General features: G+C 33.8%; 1 protein-coding gene across 13 annotated transcripts in view; it reads left to right on the top strand.

The window, feature by feature from the left end:
- Positions 1 to 20,221, top strand: part of CCDC91 (coiled-coil domain containing 91) — a 349,003-nt gene that overhangs the window by 233,267 nt on the left and 95,515 nt on the right. For all 13 annotated transcript variants that reach the window (XR_012373954.1, XM_073877771.1, XM_073877767.1 and 10 more), the window contains 3 exons: positions 7,742 to 7,834; positions 7,943 to 8,011; positions 10,861 to 11,037. Coding sequence is in view for 12 of the 13 variants with exons in the window: in XM_073877771.1 (XP_073733872.1) it covers positions 7,742 to 7,834; positions 7,943 to 8,011; positions 10,861 to 11,037 (339 nt within the window). In the remaining variant the exon portion in view is untranslated. The remainder of the gene's footprint in view (positions 1 to 7,741; positions 7,835 to 7,942; positions 8,012 to 10,860; positions 11,038 to 20,221) is intronic.

The raw sequence follows: 20,221 nt of genomic DNA, 5'->3' as shown, positions 1-20,221 counted from the left end.
ATAAAGGTGGCAAAAAGAGCTCTAATCATTTTCCTATTTGTGCAGATAATACTAGTAATAGCTGAAAAGGAGTAATAGGGTATCAAAAGTAGAAATAGCATTTATAAAGATACTCAGTGTATTTAGAGAAATGAAAAAAATCACAGTGAGATACCATTTCCAATTACTAAGATGACTATAATAATAATAAGAAAAAGAAATAAATGTAGAGAATGTGGAAAAATTAGAACTCTTGCACATTGCTGGTGGGAATATAAAATGGAGGGGCATTATAGAAAGCAGTTTGGTGGTTCCTCAAAAAGTTAAACATAAAATTATTATGTGACCAAGTAGTTCTACTAATAGGTATATACGGAAAAGAATTGAAAACAGGGACTCAAATAATTTTTTACATATGAATATTCATAGCAGCATATTCAAATAGGCAAAAGGTGGAAACAACCAAGTGTCCATCAACAAATGAATAGATAAAACAAAAGTAGTATATGTACACAATGGGATATCATTCAGCCATAAACAGGAATGATGCTCAGGTACATACTGCAATGTGGACGAGGCTTGAAAACATTATGCTAAGTGAAATTAGCCAAACAAAAAGATGACTACTATTTGATTCCACTTATGTGAACTGTCTAGAATGGTCATACTCTTAGAGACAGAAAGTATATTGGAGGTTACCAGAAGCTGGGATGAGGGGCAATAAGTCATTGCTTAATGGGCACAGAATTTCTTTTGGGGATTATGAAAAAATTAGCAGTGGTTCTACAGCATTGTGAATATAATTAATGCCACTTGTCCACTTTAAAAAGGTTAAAATAGAAATTTTTTGTTGCAGAGCACCTGGGTGGCTCCGTTGGTTTAGCATCTGGCTCTTGATTTCAGCTGAGGTCATGATCTCAGAGTTGTGGGATGGAGCCTGCGTCAGGCTCCGTGCTGAGCTCAGAGTCTGCTTCAGGTTCTTTCTCCCTCTCCCTTCCCCTCTACTCCACCCCACTTGCATGATCTCTTTCAAATAAATAAAGTCTTTAAAAAAGAAGAGACATTTTTTTTTGTTGCACATATATTTTACCACAATAGAAAAATGGAAATAGAAGTAGCAGTTGTATTAGCGTAATAATAGAATCTTACACATTGCTCAGTGTTCATCATGAGAAGTGTACTCTATAGTTATATTTTTTCTATTCTAACTTTTCATTTAAAATTTGTGTGTTGTAGGTTTTTTGGGGGTGGGGGGGTTCATTTTTATTTATTTATTTCTAAAGCATTTTTGGCACTTTCTACCTAAAAATTTATTTTGCACTGAGAGGAAAAATTAGTTGTTAATATATTCCTTGAAGATTTTTTTTCTTATAAAATAGTTCTGCAAGTGAAATGTAAGAAATTGATTTATGGATTGTCTATTAGACATTAATGTTCGTGAGGGCACCATCCCTAGAAACTAGTACAGTATCTTGTGTTGGTAGGCACCAAGCAAATATTTCTTGTATGCATGGTTGAAAAAAGCATGAATTTATAAATTTACATATAGATACAGAAGTTATATATAATTTATAAATTGATATATAAGGGTAAACTTTAATGTAGGACAATTTAATATAAAAATAAGATATTAAAATATGTAGTTGAATTTCTATCTTAAAGATTGATCATCTAAACAATTTTTAAAAAGAAATAATAAAAAATGAACATCCACAGGATATTGTTCAAATTTTCTATCAAAGTTCATAACTCTAACAACTAAAGATTATGAACACTTACAATAGGTATGATGCCTTATCAAAAACATTTCATGTATTTGATCAGTTAATCATCAGAACAACCCTATAAAGTGGATTCTAATCTTCATTTTTCAGGAGATCATACTGAATTTCAGGTTTAAAAAGTTGTCATATACCACATGACTAGAGTAGAGCTAACAAGGAGAGCTAGAATTTGAATCCATGTTTTTGTGTCCTTGGATCCATAGTTAGTGCTATTATCCATTATGCTTAAAATATAGCAGAATGGTCATCGTCAGATTTCACAGAGAGGGTTTGTTCTCGCTCAGGTCTAGAAATAGGAAAGACAGCAGTCATGTTGAGAACAAGAATACATTGCAATCTTAATTTATATTGAAATAAGAAAACAATTTCAAAAGTTTCAAAATGGAATGTCTAGAACTACTGCTTTTAGTCTTGGATTTTCTTTTCCCTGAATTCAGGTACTCTGTGACAGGACTAAAGCCCTGATTATAAGGTCTACTAGTTACCAATATCCACGGAAATGAAATTGTTATGGATTATAAAAGTTAACACTGTATTTTAGTGAAAGGTATTTTTGAAATTATTATTGAAATAAGGTGTGGATGTTCCTTCTGAGGCCTTTACTTTTGAGCGGCAACTAATCTTTTATATGAAAACAAATTTCCTTTTCATAAATGAACTTTATTATCATACTTTTATCAGCTGTTTGACAGGAAGTCTAGTTAACATTTTTGAGTACCAGATACATTACCTACATTATGTCATTTAATTTTCATAACTGTGAGTTGGGCATTATTAGCCTTACATAATAAAAGAAAAAACCAGAGGCTTAGAAACATTTAAGTTGTACCTTTCATAAGTGAAGAACTAGTGATTGACTCCAGATCTGTCTGATTCCATTGCCTATATTTGAGAATAACCACTACACTTTGGAAATAAGATTCCAATGTCCATATTAATTCTAATGAGATACATTGCCTCCCAGAGAGATGCCCCCGAAATATAAATGGAACAGAAGAATACCCTTTTTTCATCTTACAGGAATACATAATGCAGTTTTTATAATTGTAGCTTATATGTTAACCTATTCTTTCAGAAAACTCTCCCTGAAAGTATGTGTGTCTTTGAGAAAAAGAAAATGTGTTAGCTGATACAGGCATTGGTTGCTGAGTAAAGTTTTTGGCTCACTGTGTATATTTCTTGGGATTCCAATGGGAGAGATTCAGCTACCTAAATATCCTACAGTCTTGCTCCCCAGCCCCCAAATAAAAGTTAATTTGTCAAAAATGAGTCCCCTTTCCTTCTAGTTTTTGTGATCTTGCCATCTCCGTTACCTTCCCTTAAGGGGCCGGATATGGGAGCAAGGGGAGAAGAGACAAACCATACCATGACCAAAACGTAACTATAAGGCTAGGTGACTAGTACAAGTGTATGAGTGAAACTCAGGAAGTCAAAGAAGCAGTCCTTGGAGATGTAACAGAGAGAGCCCTTAGCTGTATGTTGATTCTAGAGAATCTAGTGTAAAGTCCGTGGATTTTATATTCAGCGCTTAGTGGGTCCCAGTCTCAGTTTAACTATTAATTAGTCCTGTGAATGTAAGCAATTTATATAACCTCTCTGAAACTCAGTTTGAAAATCTGTCAATTATAAGTAATAAGACAGTTCTGGGTTGTTGTCAGGATTCCCAGTAATACCTGTAAAGTTCCTAACACGGTGCTTGGCACATAATGTTGAGTCAGAAACTCAGATATAATTCAATGTTTTTAAAAAGTGATTCTAAGTCTAGATAGATATGGCGAGCTACATATGCTCATCTCTTCTACCTTCTGTACCTCTCTCCCCTCAGAAATCACTAAAATGACACCAAAAGGGACCAAAACAAATAAATAGAAACAATAAACTAGCAGGGATAAGATACAAGCAAATATCACTGACTCAGCAGAGGGCTAACACGTTGTAATCTTAGCCCATTGAGGTGAAACCCATATAAAGCAAGCTGCTCTGTCCAGCAAAACCCTAGAATGCCTCAGGAAATAGGGGCACCAGGTGCTCTTAAAAGCAGGAGGAATGGTTGAAAATCTCCATGCACATCATTCTTAATTCAGATACTTACTGTATGTCCTAGCAGGACAATGGCGTAATAAAACCTAAGAATCCAACCTCATAAAGAACAGGAACTAAAAACTGGGAGATTAAACCAGAATCCGTTTTACAGTGAGCTTTTCACCCACACGCTCTTCACCCATATCCTACCAATGAGAAGATTGGGGAATTTTTTTTCTAGGCAAAAAGAGCAGCTTAAGAGAAAATGGTGATATATAGACCTGACATTTGGGAATTGCCACCACAGCCATGAAAAAGCCACCTTTTTGCAGTTCAGTAAAGCTCCCCCACATACACAGAATTTCCTACCAGCATTTTTGTGTCTTGAGATTTTAGTATGCATGAACTGAAAAAGATGACCAAACATTGGAGAACCATCTTAAATGAGAAAATTACTGACTCAAACTAACCCCCAAAAAGGAACTTTGAAAAAAACAGAGATAATGTGGAAATAGAAGGGCCCTTGCCCCCCCATAACTATAATCAGTGCATTCAAAAAGAAGAGAAAGAACAGAAAAGATGCAACAAAAATTCCCATTTTCAAACAGGGAAAATGATGAAATAAACAGCCATGATTGGCTCATAGCAAAGCTGGTATCCCTATGCCAAGAGTGGAACAGTTTCCTTGGTTAGTTGCTCATCCAGTCCATGATTCCTTTCTCCGGGAGAATCTACCTTGTCCATTGTCCTACTATTGATAGTCATGTAATTTCACATTTTCTTTCTGGAATACAGTTTGAGGGCATGCATCAAAATATAAACCATGCTCAGTCATCAACCTGTCAATACAAACCCTAGGAATATTTCATAAGGCCATAATTGTACAAGTCCCCAAGATACATGCACAAAAATCAAGATTATTTTAAAAGGGAAATACTATAGACATAAATACGTAAGTGGGACATGGTAAAATGTATAATTAGTGTAATAAAAATAATAGCATAGGGCGCCTGGGTGGCTCAGTTGGTTAAGCGACTGCCTTTGGCTCAGGTCATGATCCTGGAGTCCCAGGATTGAGTCCCACATCGGGCTCCCTGCTCAGCAGGGGGTCTGCTTCTCCCTCTGCCTCTTCCCTCTCGTGCTCTCTGTCTCTCATTCTCTCTCTCTCAAATAAATAAATAAAATCTTTAAAAAATAATAGCATAATTATGTTTATATAGGAATAACAATACTGTTGTTCAAAAAGACCGTGATAGTTATAAACTTATTATATAAAATGTTTACATATAGCTGTACATTTACATACACAGAGAGCCTGCCAGAAGGATTTTGCCTAAATGCTATCATTTAGGTGATAGAACTCTGGGTGATTTTTCACAATCAGCATATGACACCTTTATAAAAATAATATATTTTACGTTTATATTGTTCTTGGTTAGCTACTTGTAGATTATGCATTTTATAAATTAACTGTTTAATTTTAAGAGTTAACTTCTCTCATGTCATTCAGCATCTTTCTGAATCCTGTCTCCTAATATTAATATTTTTTCAGAAAATGATCTTATTTTAATGTTATTCTGAAAAGAACAAAATCAGAAGTATAGATTAGTCAAATTATTTTATTTTTTTTAAAGATTTTATTTATTTATTTGACAGAGAGAGAGACAGCGAGAGAGGGAACACCGGCAGAGGGAATGGGAGAGGGAGAAGCAGGCTTCCCGCTGAGCAGGGAGCCCAATGTGGGGCTCGATCCCAGGACCCTGGGACCATGACCTGAGCTGAAGGCAGACATTTAACCAACTGAGTCACCCAGGCACCCCTAGTCATTAAAGCCTTATGCAAGTGAGGCCTTACCTGACATACAACTTGTAATAAGTAGCTTTTAGTTACTGGGTTAACATCTAGGCAATACTGAGGCCACATTTAGCTAGTAGGTAATTATTACTGTTGATAATGAGTATACTGATATGATTATTGCTGAAGTGATTCATGAGAGACCTGGCAGTTTACATAACTTCTCTAAGTCTCAAACCACTCATCTGAAACGAGGAAGAATATTGCCTGATTTAGCAATTTGTTATGAATTTAATGTGGTACAACTACATGTAAAGGCCTTTTAACAATGCCTGAAACCTTAAAAATGCCCCGAAAATGTTAGCTACTATGACCTATATGTATAAGAAAAGTCAGTAATCTAATTATATTTTCTCAAGTAAATCGATGATTTTACTTAGAGTATTTTTTTATGTAGGATACTTCTTTCCAATGGTAATTTCGAGTTTATTCTTGTAGAAGAAAGTTCAAGAATAGTCTTCTATTATAGTCTACTGTCAGAATGAAGAAATAATGTTCAGGAATGAATTTTCTAAACACTGCATTGTAATTTTAGCTAACGTACCCTCTTTAACTAACCTTGGACCACTGGAGAAACTTGGCGTACTTACAATTAATTACTCAATGATTCCCATTAGTCTGACTTATAACAGTTCTTTTTAAGCAGAAATTATTAATGACTCTGAAAAGTTTGTTTTTTAGTTTAATTCTAATAGTTTTTATTGGTTTTCTATTTCATTATGTTTACCCCTACCTACAAAGCCTAAATTGAATATTTTTGGTCTCATACGAGAATTGTATTTATCATTTCTAAATCTAATTATTTGCTTGGTATAACATTTTTAAACTTCTTCTCGTGTGTGTATTTTAAGTAGGATTAGGTATTTTTTTCTGATTCGATGAAATTTATGTGTATCTAGACTTACAAAGAATAAATACAAAATTAAAGTCTCAGTACATAGTGTGTGGTAAGTCTACTGATTTGTCAGCTGCTTTTCACAAATTCATATGGTACCAATAATTTCTCATAATCAAGTCATAATTTGTATCACAGTTTGGATTTTTTATAATGAGAAAGCACATCATGTGATTTTTCTTGGAAGATAAAGGTAAAAAGTAACATTATAATTAAAAATAGGAATAATAGATTCTCTTAACTAGACATGGCTGTTTGGTCACTTACTCTTCATGTAGACTGCCTCCCTAAAAAATAGTTTAACTCAGAACAACTTTGAAAGACATAGATCCATTTTAAAATATTGGGTTTTCAAATAAGTTCATATTTAAAAAGCCTTCAAAATCAGAGAAATCAGAGAAAATATTCTTCTTTGCCCTTTAGTAACTGAATGAGAAATCTGTGTAAAGAGGAATATATATTTTCTTTTTGGTTTTATTTCCTCATAAAAGCGCCATTCCAGAACAAGTATCTGGCTTCTCTGTGTTGAAGATATTGATGCTACAAAAGTTGGATTTTCTTAGAAAACTCTAAATTCCAAGTGCCCAATCCATGATAACTGGCTAATGGTTGTGTGTGCTTTTTTGCTAGCACATTGGAATAAAAGTAAATACATGAATTCTGTACATTGTAACATTAGCTATCACATAAATTCCTTTCACTGTTTTGATTTTTTTTCTGAATCTGTGGTAAAGTATTAGAGTGAGAACAGTAATAAAACTTTCAGTCTCTTTAACAGTGCTTTACTAGAAACACAAATAATATGTTATGATCGTTGTTCATCAAACAAATATCAGTTATTATCTGATTGCTTCTTTTGCTACAAGCTAATAATTTTAGTGAGTAATTTTTCTAGATTTAATTTTGAATAAAGACATTTTATCATTTTCTGATTCATTTTCCAATTTGGAGTAGCTGTGCTTAAGTTAGATCTCATGTCATGTACTTTGCTGAGTTTGGGGCCACACAGAGATCTCTTGGCTGATTGGAAAAAGGTGAATTCAGTGGGTTTTTTTTCTTGTAAGTCTTTGTTTTAACACTCTCCCCATTGTGTCCTCTAGTGACTAGTTGAGTACAACCAGGTGAATGAATTCCACCAGCTATACTCCTTGTTGATAGATTATTGGTCTCAGAGCCATAATCATAATCCATTTATCTTTCCTTGTAGCATCAGAGGCTCCTTGAAATGCTAGATACGGAGAAGGAACTGTTGAAAGAAAAAATAAAGGAAGCTTTGGTTCAGCAATCCCAAGAACAAAAGGTAATACTTTAAGTTTGCTCAGAGTGTAGAAAGAATGTGTTCTATTACCTCAAATAATTTCCTCAGATAATACATTTACTGTCTACCCAACTGTCTTATCACTTACAGGAGATATTGGAAAAATGTTTGGAAGAAGAAAGGCAAAGAAATAAAGAGGCATTAGTATCTGCTACAAAGGTACTTCTATCTGAAATAATGGGTTTCTTTGTAAGTGGAATTTAAAAACTGACTTCATTAGGCAGTCTACTTTTTTGGTATTAAACCTCATTACAGAAAAATCAGAGTTTTTTTCTTCTTTCTCCTGTTAAACTTAGAATGCTGCTATACATATTGTTAAATTCGTGTTACACAGGACTAGAATGACATTGAAATACTGCATATTTAGATTATTATGAAAAGAGAATATATGTTGGGACACTAATAAGTACTTGGTATTTAATAGGTATCATCACAAATAATGTATGTGTATGTATATATATATTTACAAAAAGATATGTGATTTTTAAAGCCAACTTTGAAATACCTCTTCTAAGTTGTGTATCCATACATATTAAATATATATATGCCAACAAATACATAGCACTAACTTTTGAGATTTGGATTTAAATTTAAATTTAGTAAGCAAATATTTTGAAAGTTTCATATTTGCACATCACCGTGCCAGGGTGGAACTTAAAGGATGACTGTGATTTTTGTCTTAAAAGAATTTACAAACACGTAAGTATTACTTATTACCAATAAGGCAAGGTGGAATGCATTAAATTATTATGAGTATATAGATAGTACTTCTGTGCCAGGAGTTTTTAACAATAAATTACTTTTGAAATTAGCTTGAAGGGGGCTAGTATTCTGAATTGTGAGTCTGAATTTTATTCCATAGGTAAGGGCAGACACATTGAAATTTTTGAGTGTAGGTATGACATAATGATAATTTACATTAATTTGGGGAAAATTAGAGGCAAGAAAGCCTAGAGGCAACGAAAAAATTAATAGAGTGTGTCCAAAGTCTGTATAAAAGATAGTGAATGACAGAAGTAAAGTAGTAATAATAGTTTAAGGGAAAAAAATAGACAAATTCTAGAAATAGGAGATGGAATCAGCATATATTTTTGGTGTGGATAATATAGAAGGAGGCCAAGTTGGGAACCCCCAGAGTATTGCCTCAGAAACAACATGGAAAGTGGTACTATTTCTTTGGTATAGAGTTTGAGGTGCCTGTGATATATTCAGATGACAAGGCAAGTAGGCAACTAAATCTACCTGGCAGCTCAGAGGAGAAAAGAATGACCTGAAGATGCTAATATGGTTTGTTTCTTTTTTTCAGCAGACAGATGGTAATGGTAACCATGTAAATTATTGTTATGTATAATCACCTCACAAGAGAGTATAGAGTAACAAGTGGTACAAGGTCTGAGCCCTGAAAGTACTCTAAAATTTAAAATCCAGAGAAAGAAGGAAGTTACAAAGAACTGAAGAGAGTCAGTCATATAAATAGAAATAAAAGCAGCATGCTACTGTGCAAACCAAGAAAAGGATAACAGAAATAGTCAACTATGGAGAAGGTCAGTTTGAGGTCAAGAAAAATAGGGATTAAAACAAAACAAAACAAAAACATGTTATTTGGATTTAACAAAATGGACAGCATTGGTAAGCATAATAAGAGAGTAGTTCCAGAGAAGAATTGTAAAGTAAAATGGGTTCAGAAAATGGTAACTCACTTTGATAACTTGTCTCAAATTTGGCTAACTGGAAGAAAGAGAAAAGTGTTAAGGTTGGGCATCAAAGGTGGGAGGACCGTGGACTTTACTGCATCCCGAAGTATGATGGTTTCTCTTGAGAGAAATTCTTGTGTTTGAGTTGCAACTGAAGTCGACAGTTTTCATGGAAAACCATTTTACTGAATAACAAGGGTTATGCAGACTTTAGTATTTGGCAGACATTTTCTCCAAAGTAAACAGAATGAGCCCAGCATCTCCAGAAAACTAACAGTTTTTGTTGCCAATGATAAGTTGAGCTTTAAAGCAAAATTGGAATTTTGGAAAATTTGTATCTGATTTCAGATTACTTAAAGACTTTTCTGATGAGATTGATGGTGATATTAACAAATGTGACCTTCATTTTTGTTATGATATAATGAGATGTGTCAACATCTAGAGGAGATGCATAATTTACTGAATCAGTATTTTCCAAATAAAAGTGCTTTAAAAATTCATGCATAGATAAAGGACTCATTTAAAGTGCAAGAAAAGAAAATGTAGCAGAATACAGAAATTTCATTGCCCCTATGTGATTTTCCTTATTGCGACTACCCTTTAAGAATTATCCTTTGTTAAGTTTTGGTATAGAATCACCAATATCTACAAAGATCTAAACTGGCTGTGAGGTACTCCTTCCTTTTCTACTATGTATCTGTGTGAGACTGAGTTTTTTTTATGTACTTAAACCAAAAGTCATCCTACAGATTTAAAACAGAAGGTAGATATGAGAACCTAGCTATCTTCTATTAAGTCAAATATTAAGGAAATCCACAGATATTTTTCTCACTTCTTCACTTTGGAAAATATAGTTAATTTTCATAAAAGATATTACTCATTAATGTACAGTGCATTTAATGTTAATATAAAATGAATTAATATTTTTATTTTGTCTTGGTTTGAGTTTCTAATACAGTAATCATAATATGTATAACCGGCATAAACAAAAGCTCTTTAAAGTATGCCATAATTTTTAAGAATGTAAATAGATTCTAAGACCAAATAGTTTGAAAACTACTAGTTTAAGTTAAGGCTTAGTTTCTGTGAAGTTTAGATGTGCCTTGGAAATAATGTATGAATATCTGTACAAAAACAAGTAATTGATTTAATTTTATACCAGTTATTAAGTATGCATAAAAACAACAGTGTCAGAACTAAACCCTATAGAATTCAAGTTTTATACCTTTTAGGTTAACCCAGATCTTTCTTATTCAAGAACTTATGCAGTTACTCATTCAAATATTTTCATTTGAATCATTATTTGTTTTGAAGCTTGAGAAAGAAGCAATGAAGGATGCAGTTTTAAAAGCCATAGAAGAAGAAAGAAAAAATTTGGAAAAAGCCCATGCTGAAGAAAGAGAGTTATGGAAGACTGAGCATGCAAAAGATCAAGAAAAAGTATCTCAGGCAATTCAAAAAGCTATACAAGAACAAAGAAAAATAAGTCAGGTTAGTAAAATTAACTCTTTGTAAGTACTTTCTTTTTCCTTATTTTTTCTCAAAATAAAGCTTCCTTATTATTTGATCTTAAAATCACCTTAGTGGACATATCAATATTAATTATTTTGCCTTTAGTAATAATATTTTAAACTAATAATTTTTAACATATCAGTGTACTTCTACTATAATTTTATCTTTTTATCATTTTTTAAAAAGTCAGAATCCAAACTTATGTTTAGTTATTGCAACTATATAAACTTCGGTTTTTTTTTTCTTTTTTCACAAATACACACATACACAATCAATACAAAATAAATATATATGTAGAAAACAGTTTGATTCTATTAATTATGTCTAATTTATATATCTGTATATGTGTAGTTGATACTGATAATTAATAGGACCTCACACATAATCCCCGTCGTTTCATAAAAGGTATAACATATCAACAAGTATGGCCTACATACAAAATAACTTTTGTCTACTTATCTGAACAATTAAAAACTACAGTACTTTCACTTTCTATAATTGAATTCTCATGGCTCTATTTTCCATGTTTTTAGTCTTTTTTGTTACATAGGTAGTGAGATACCTGAATAAATCTTCCCTTAAACAAGTATAAAAAGCAAAAAATAACATTTATAGAAGTCTTTGTTTTCCATAATCAAAGTGTTACATATGCTACCATTGTTTATTCAACCATGCATTATAAATGTAGCTAAAACAACTAACATTTACCAAACAACCTAGAAGATTTTTGTGTAATTCGTTAGCTAATCTTAATGAAGCCCTAAAAAAGTCAGTGCTTTTAATATCCAGGATAAATATTATACATTTTTTAAAAAATGTCACTTAAATTTATTCTCGAGCACATGGCTACCCATTTGTTATAAAAATTAAGCATATCTTTAGGTAGTATTTGTGGTAAGAAAACAGTAGTGTAATGACAGATCTTATTCTTTTATTTCTTTGCTTTTTTCTATTAGAGTAATGATTACTTTCTAATTCTTCTGTTGTTAGTATCATCAAATACATATTGAGCACGTATTGTATATAAGATGTTTAATTGTCAGTTCAGTTCGTTGGAATTCTATGCTAGTAAGGTCAAGATTGTTGGTTAAGTTCTGATTTGGGAGAGTTTACTTAAAACTTTTTGGACCACAGACCACTCCTCTAACCTCACATAGATGTGGGCTATTAGTCACCATGAAATTGGGCAGGAGTGCATGAATAAATCAGCACATGTTCATCATTCAAACAGAAAAGTATATATCATAAAGGGCATACTTCTCTGCTGGTTTGTCAGGAGCATTCTTGTCTACAGAAAACACTACAATATATGATATACTTTAACATTTGTTTGCCACAGTTTCAGAGTACTGTGAAGATAATCCAAGCATGTCATGAGTAAATGCATTCTATTTATTTTCTTTGAAATGTTTGCATATTTTAGGTGCATGTGAGAAAGAGAGGATATGGGTGTGGTATGTGTATATATGTGTGTTTAACTGGTTTGTGGCTAAGAATTGAACAGAGAACATATATAACAGAAAAAAATGTTTCCAGTTAACGCCCAGGTTTTCAAATGTGAAGTGGTGATGTCAAATGTATTCTGTCTTCTTAAATAGCTGCTTTCATTTTCATGTAATTGTAGTAAGAAACTACAACCAAACAGTTGTCATTCCACTAGCCCCTTAGAGCTTCAGAGTTCTGGTCTAGAAAACTGACAAATTACTTCTCTTGGGAGCCATATGAAGTTCATATATCTTTTGTTTATTTAGGCCAGTAGGGCAAGCAAACAAATTGACCTGGTCAAACTTACTCTTCAGTGTTTCACATTAATAATTGAAGTGACTGCCTGCCAAGTTCCAGGGGCTGTACTTATTTCTGGTGATAAAGTAGTAAGAAAAACAACTTTCCTGCCTTCTTGTGAAGAAGACTGACAGGAAAGTATTAAAGGCATAACATAATGTGAGATAGTGATCAGTGTCATGAATTAAAATGAAGCTGTGTAAGGTCTGGAGAGTCAGGGAACCAATATATAAATAGGATAGTCAGGTAAGGACTCTAAGGAGTCAGCATTTGAGCCGAGGCCTGCATTGAGGTGAGGAGTTTACTTTGTGAATAGTTGGGGAAAGAAAGTTTCAGGCAGGGGAATAGCAAGTACAAAGGCTCTGCGGCAGAAAGATGATTTGTGTAATTAAAACTGTATAGTACTGTTATGGATACAGAACAGACAGACCAATGGTTTAGGATGGAATACAGAAGGACATAAAATTTTCTGTAATTCATAAATCAATAAAGATGATGTTACAAATTAGGTAGGATAAGTTACTGTAGCAAATCATGGGTTTTGATCTGAGTTGCATGGAAGGGGGCCCATTTATGAAATTATGCAAAACTATGTATATGTGCAGATTTTTCTGCAGAAATGATCCATAGTTTTTATTAGATTCTCAAAAGTATCTTACTGATTAACCTAGAAAAGATTGAAAATAACTGTAAATGGCTGCCCATTTCTTTCTGGACTTGTACACTAAAACGAATTTTAGGTAGATTAAATGTTTGAACTTGTAAACTTAATGTACTAAAAAGCAATTGGGCAAATATTGATATTCTTTGAAATGGAAAGTCTAAGCATTTCAGGAATGATAGACTAAAGATGTCTGCAAATTAGCTTCTCCATAAAGGGAATGATAACACTAGCAAAAATTATCAAAATCAACTTTTTCAGAACTCTGGATATTAACCAAAGGTTTCAATAACCAAGGAGTATTTATTCAGCAAAAATAGTTAAAGCTCACTAAGAATAGCAAGCTTTGTAGATTTTTAACTTGCTTTACCCCCACCCCCTTCCATAGTAGATTTAAAAAGTAGTAGGCTCTCTGGTATCATATGATCTCACTGATAGGAGGAATTCTTAATCTCAGGAAACAAACTGAGGATTGCTGGAGTGGTGGGGGGTGGGAGGGATGGGGTGGCTGGGTGATAGACATTGGGGAGGGTATGTGCTATGGTGAGTGCTGTGAACTGTGTAAGATTGTTGAATCACAGATCTGTACTTCTGAAACAAATAATGCAACATATGTTAAAAAAGAAGATAACAGGAGGAGAATTGGAGGGGGAGATGAACCATGAAAGACTATGGACTCTGAGAAACAAACTGAGGGTTCTAGAGGGGCGGGGGTTGGGGGGATGGGTCAGCCTGGTGATGGGTATTAAGGAGGGCACATTCTGCATGGAGCATTGGGTGTTATACGCAAACAGTGAATCATGGAACACTACATCAAAAACTAATGATGTAATGTATGGTGATTAACATAACATAATAAAAAAAGTAGTAGCCTCACAACCATGGTAGCTCTGAAAACCAGCAGTGTAGAAGCCACTGGAGTGGGCAGACTAAATTTGGAGTTCCACAAAAAAAAAAAACCTATCTACAGGGAATTATTACTATTTGACCTATCTGGTAGCTTCCCAGAAAGTCCCCATTTACTTAGAGCTTGCTTAGTGGGAAAGCCCTATCCTCATAATGTTTGTCAGAAATAGTAAGTGGCAATTGTTTAACCTCTGCTTAAGACAGAAATACCACTTGGTCAAACAAGAGCCTAGCCAAAAAACTTAAAAGGGAAATTTGGGAAATGTCATTATTATAAGTGGTTTGGAAAAGTGCCGACTTTTAAAAATAATCCTGGATTTCTTGAAGGTCATACACATACACAAGGTTGTGCACCTGCCCAGGAAAGACCCGAGAAGGCCCTAATCTCTCACCACTGACTGATTTTGATTGTATTCAACAAAAAGTGAAGGCTAAGGCAGAGTTAAAAACTGGCAGTATTAAAGGTGTTACCCAGCACACACACTCCCTTGGCAAATGATGGCTCACTTATCTAATGCAAGGTATTTAAGGAATTCACTGTCTAATTATTTGCTGACCACTGAGCTAATCCAGCAGAGACCTCAGTGGCTACACATGACAAAGAATACAGACTTTGCAGAATTAGGTCAGAAAAGTTTCTAAACAGGTAACAGCAGTAACAATGACTCCTGGGAGCTGAAGGAGATCTGATTTCTAGAGTTGCTATATTATTTTAATGTCCATTTTTATCAACAATAGGAGATATGCAAAGAAACAGGAAGGTATTGCTCATGTACAGGAAAACCAAAGCATTCAATGGAAGATACGTTGATGTTGGACCTAACAAGGACAAATCTTATAAATATGTTAAAAGAATAAAGGAGATCACTTCTCAAGATTTATAAGCCTCCTCATCTTATACATTATGTGTATGGAAGCTCTTCAGAAACTAGTACTAGAAATTGTTGGACTGTTCTGTATTTAAAAGTGCCCCTTTTTGCTGTAAAAGCAAGATTGTGTACACTTATTTTCCTTCCTACTATTACCAATACTCAGAGAATACTTGTCATTTATTGGAGAAGGCCCTAACCTCCTATCTTGCAGTTTATAATTCTCTTACTCCATATATCAAATTCAAATACCTACTTATTTGACTGACCTTCCCACTGAATTGAGAACTTCATAAGTGTCTCAATCATATTTATGTTCTGGAGGCCCTAGCCTAATATGTGGCTTACAGAATGTGTTCCAGAAAACTAATCATTGTCCTTAAATGTCAGGATCTAAAATATCATACAATTAACTCAGAAAGATGACTTAATTGTATTCATCCACAATTTTCAAGTAAGTATATAGATATCATTTCATTAATTAATCACATTAATTCCACAGAAAGGCACATTGGAAAAAGCAATGAAGTACTACAGTTTGGTCTGAAAAAAATTCCTTGAAGTTAATTAATTATCCTAAATTACCTAAGTTGCAGCACCAGAAATATAATTTATAAATAGACTTTACCCCTAGACTACTAGTGCTAGGAATGTGAAATTTTGCCTCTTGAGCTTGTTCATACCCTTATAATCACAGGATTTTAACTGTGAGTTTCAGATTTATATTTAATGTCCTTGTTACTACTTTTAGGAAAACACCTGGAATATTAGACAGAAAACAATAATAGTTCTCTATGTTTAAGTTTCACTTACCTGGCTTTATTCTCTACAAATATTTTAGGCTGCTAGCTAAAAACCTGTTTTTATGGAAGTTTTTCTTCCATAATAGTAATAGTAACACAATAGTCGTGATGGTGGTGGTGATAGAATATAGTCATATAGTCATCTTCTACCTAGAAAAAATATGGCCACTTCAGATTAACTGTTTAATTGTAGAAATAGTCTCATACTTGTGAGGGTTGTATTTCAGATGATATTGCAAAAGTGTTAAAGTTACTAGTGCTTTCTGTATCACACTGCTACCCAGATTAAGTGGCCAAAGCTTCATCTCCATTTTCTAGAAAGTTCAGGGCCATGAGTCTAAACAGCAGCTCCACCATCTTCTGCCCACCTCCTGTCTGATTTCAGAGGCCAGCACTCCTCTGTCCCCTCCTTCTTCGGCAGCTAGTTGTGATCCATACAGCTTGAAGTACTGTCCAGGGAACTGCAAACTGTTTGAGTATTGACTGAAGGGACTGACATTATCAAAGCTTGGAAGCTATCTTTTTAATTCTAAGAGGTTATTTCATAGCACTCAAATTTAATTAAAGTAATTTTGGAAATAAAATTTAGAATTAACAACAATTAGCATCTTTGACCACTAAGTCACACTAGAAATAAGGAAAAGGTGGAGTGTGGCAAAGCGAAAAATGGTATAAACTTAAGTAACTAAAATTACTCTGACAAAGGTAAGGAAGACAAACAGCTTTGGCTTTATAATTTACCTGTAGATTTTCTCTGTGTTAATACTAACATTAACTGAAGAGATGAATGTTAAATTATGACAAAAAACACACTTCGTAAGGATTGGGGCACATATTTCTCTGAATTGATTTGAGAGATAACTTGGTTTGGCCTTCATCATAAATTAAGGCTAAATCAGAGTGTGGATTGTAGATTTGTGCATTTTTTCTCTGAAATATTCAGAAGAAAGTTAATGACTGACTTTTTCGGTTTTCATATTAAATTAATTCTGTGTCCCTTGAAAATTGTTAACAAAAGGAAAGTACGTGTGTTATTGACACAAAAATGGGCAAAAAGAGAAGAGTCATTAATTTTGCTGTTCTAGCAAAGTCCTGTAAAAGGACTCCAGGGCATACAGACGCTTAAACTATGTCTGACATTGGAAGCTCTTCATAATAGTTTATAACCACAGCCACTGTAATTTGGGGTTGTGTTTCCCCCAAAGCCACAGACATTACAATCAGTGGTTAAATTTTCTTTAAGAAATTCAGCATTGCCACCTGACCCTTCTTTTGAAAAAGGAAGTAGCATTTCTATTTTAGCTTAGCAGGCCAGATAATTTAACAACACTGAAATAATTTTTCTGTATTGACTGACTTAATTTTGATTCATTAGTTTGTTTTAAAATTTTTATTTATAAAACTTTGATAGCCATCGAGTTAATTAAAGGTAAAATCTTAATTACATTTTTGTCAAAATTATTGCAATTAGGGACAAGTAACAAATAGTGCATCAGTTACCTTCTTGCCTCTCAAGACCTTTCCCTCCTGCTATATTTCCTATTTTCATTCAATGAGATAACTATCTACCAAGTTGCTCAGTCCAGACAACTGGAGATTTTCCTAAATCCTCCCTCTCTCCCCACTTTGATACCTTTTTAATCATTAAAACCTTTCCATTTTACCTGATAATAATCCTTAAGCACACACACCTCCAGCCTGCCTGCTATCACTGACTTCATTGCAGTTCTGATTGTTTACCTTGACTTCCTACATTGATTTCTTGGCTTCCAGTTTTGTCCCCTTTCAATTTGGAATAAAAAATGAATGAGCTTTAAATTCTTCAGTGCCTCCCCATAACCCCATAGGATAACATTCAAGCTACTTAGGATGAACTATAAATCTTTCAGAACATGAAATATAAACTTTCAGTGACCTGGTCCCTACCTATTCAGTACGTCTTCTGCTATTCTCTGTCACATTTCATGCTTTTAGTACCAAACTGCTGGTACACATATCATGCTACTGGATGGGATTGGGCCTTTAGACATACTGTGCCTTCACCCTGAGGTACCATCACTTTCCTAACATAGTAACTTGGCTTTTTTTTTTTCACTCCAGAAAACTTCTTCTTACATTTCTTAAGTTAAAACAAGTGTTTTTTCTTCTTCTTTGGCATTCAATATATAACTTTACTACTGCCCAGGCATATTATATTTAAAGGATGTTTCTCTGTTTTGTCCACTAGATTTAAGCACCCTGAAAGTAGGAGATGAGTCTTGAAAAACTGCAATAGGTTATAAGAGGGTATAGAACCAAGACTGTTTTAAGAACACATGTTAATCTTTAAAAAATACACTTGATCTCCATCAACATAATTTGGCTCTTTTAGAGTTTTGGTTGCTTTTAAGTGGTACATTTTACCAAAAGTGGGGTCACCAGAAATAGTGCTTTGGGTGTTATCATCCTTTAAAAACATATATTAATCAGATTGTCTGTTGGGTACCAAACTGAGATGATTCTTCTTATTGTTATTCAAGGAAATAGTAATTACTTTTAGCTTCAGCAAATGATTACTTTGAACAGCTAGTATAGATTTGCAGTTAGGTGATGCGTGGATGCATGAGTCCAGATAGAATTTTTAGGTAAAGTAGTATACTGTCTTTCACTGGTCTGATGGAAGCATCACATTCATTTCCATATCCATGGTTTAAGAGCAATGTTTCCAAATCAGAATGGGATCATCTTAGACATTTATTGGCATCTGCTCCTCTCTTCCCAAAGTGATACTTTTTATCGCTTAGCCATGTGGTTTAGGTGAGATTTAACCTACTTTCTAATTTAGGCAGAAACCCTAATTTACTTAGGCTAATAATGATTATGTCCTACCCCTGTGTTAGCAGGTTCTAAGAATTCACACATTTTCTGAGTCAAGGCTATAAGGCTCCATTTTTGGAACTTGCTTCCTCAGGTATATAAACACTGTCATTCACAGTAAGAAAATAGGAAAGTCCTTGGAACTGTTAATAACCATCTTGGGACCATATGTGTAGAACTTTTGTGAAAATGGATCCTACACCAAAGGCAGAGCTAAGAACTGGAGATGGAGAAATTTCCATCTTGATCACATTGCTTGAACACTAATGGAAGCTTACCCTTAGTTCTTTCATGTTCTTTCATGTGAGGCTGCAAATTCTTTTTTAAGTCAGTTTGTGAATTTTCTGCTACCTGTCATCAAAAGAATAATTGATTACCAAAATAAATATGCAAAGAAGTAGGTGGGGTTAAATGTGAGTCCTAGCCTGTGCTGACTTAACCTTGACCACTTTAAAAATGTATGAGGCTCCATTTTCAGGTCTGTAAAGTGGGATTTATAATACCTGCTTTACAGAGTTGTTGTGAGGCCCTTGGAAACGTTTTAAAGTGAAAACTGAGATAGATTTGTGAAACAACTTTAGTGACTATAAATGTCATGTAAAAAAGTATTGTGGGCAGACCAATAACGGAGCAGGAAACCTTGTCACAACTATAGAAGGAATTGGAGTATTTAGTTCAGAGAAGATAAAAATAAAGATATGGTAACATCTTCACCTATTTGAAGGACTGTCATAAAATGAGTTTTTTTCAATTTAATTGAAGGGGGACAGGTTAGAAGAAGTAGGTAAAAAAATTTAGCTCAGTACGATACAAAGCTGTCAAATCACAAGGTATCTAGCAAAAAGGGTATCATTTTTATCCAGGATTGTGAAGAATGGATCGGGTGGAAGATTGAAGAATGTATGTATTGAAAATATAATTTCTACTGTCATTTTTTTAGTTTAGGGATCTCAGTTTCTATTTTTGTGTCATTATAGGTGCATGGCAATTTCCAACTCCTCAGATTTATAACTAGTTACTAACATTCCAAAAATCGGACATTCTTATAATCATTGAAAATCTCTCTTAGAAATAATTACTGTAAAACCCCTTTTAAAGTATTTATATTGCCATTTTTAAAACATGTAACAAGTATATAGCTGTGTATACCTGCCTCTCAAACTTGTTCTGAGGATGAAATATGAGGATGAAAAATAACACTATTTTGTTAACTTTAAGCACCAAATTATCATTGCTTTTGTAATTTTATTTTAATACTTTTTACATTATATTTTGCTTAACTCTGC

The sequence above is a fragment of the Callorhinus ursinus genome, unplaced genomic scaffold, assembly GCF_003265705.2.
Source record: "Callorhinus ursinus isolate GAN/ISIS: 27379988/994484 unplaced genomic scaffold, GSC_fseal_2.0 scaffold27, whole genome shotgun sequence".
In the NCBI taxonomy this organism is placed as follows: domain Eukaryota; kingdom Metazoa; phylum Chordata; class Mammalia; order Carnivora; family Otariidae; genus Callorhinus; species Callorhinus ursinus.
This window is presented reverse-complemented; position numbering and strand designations above follow the sequence as displayed.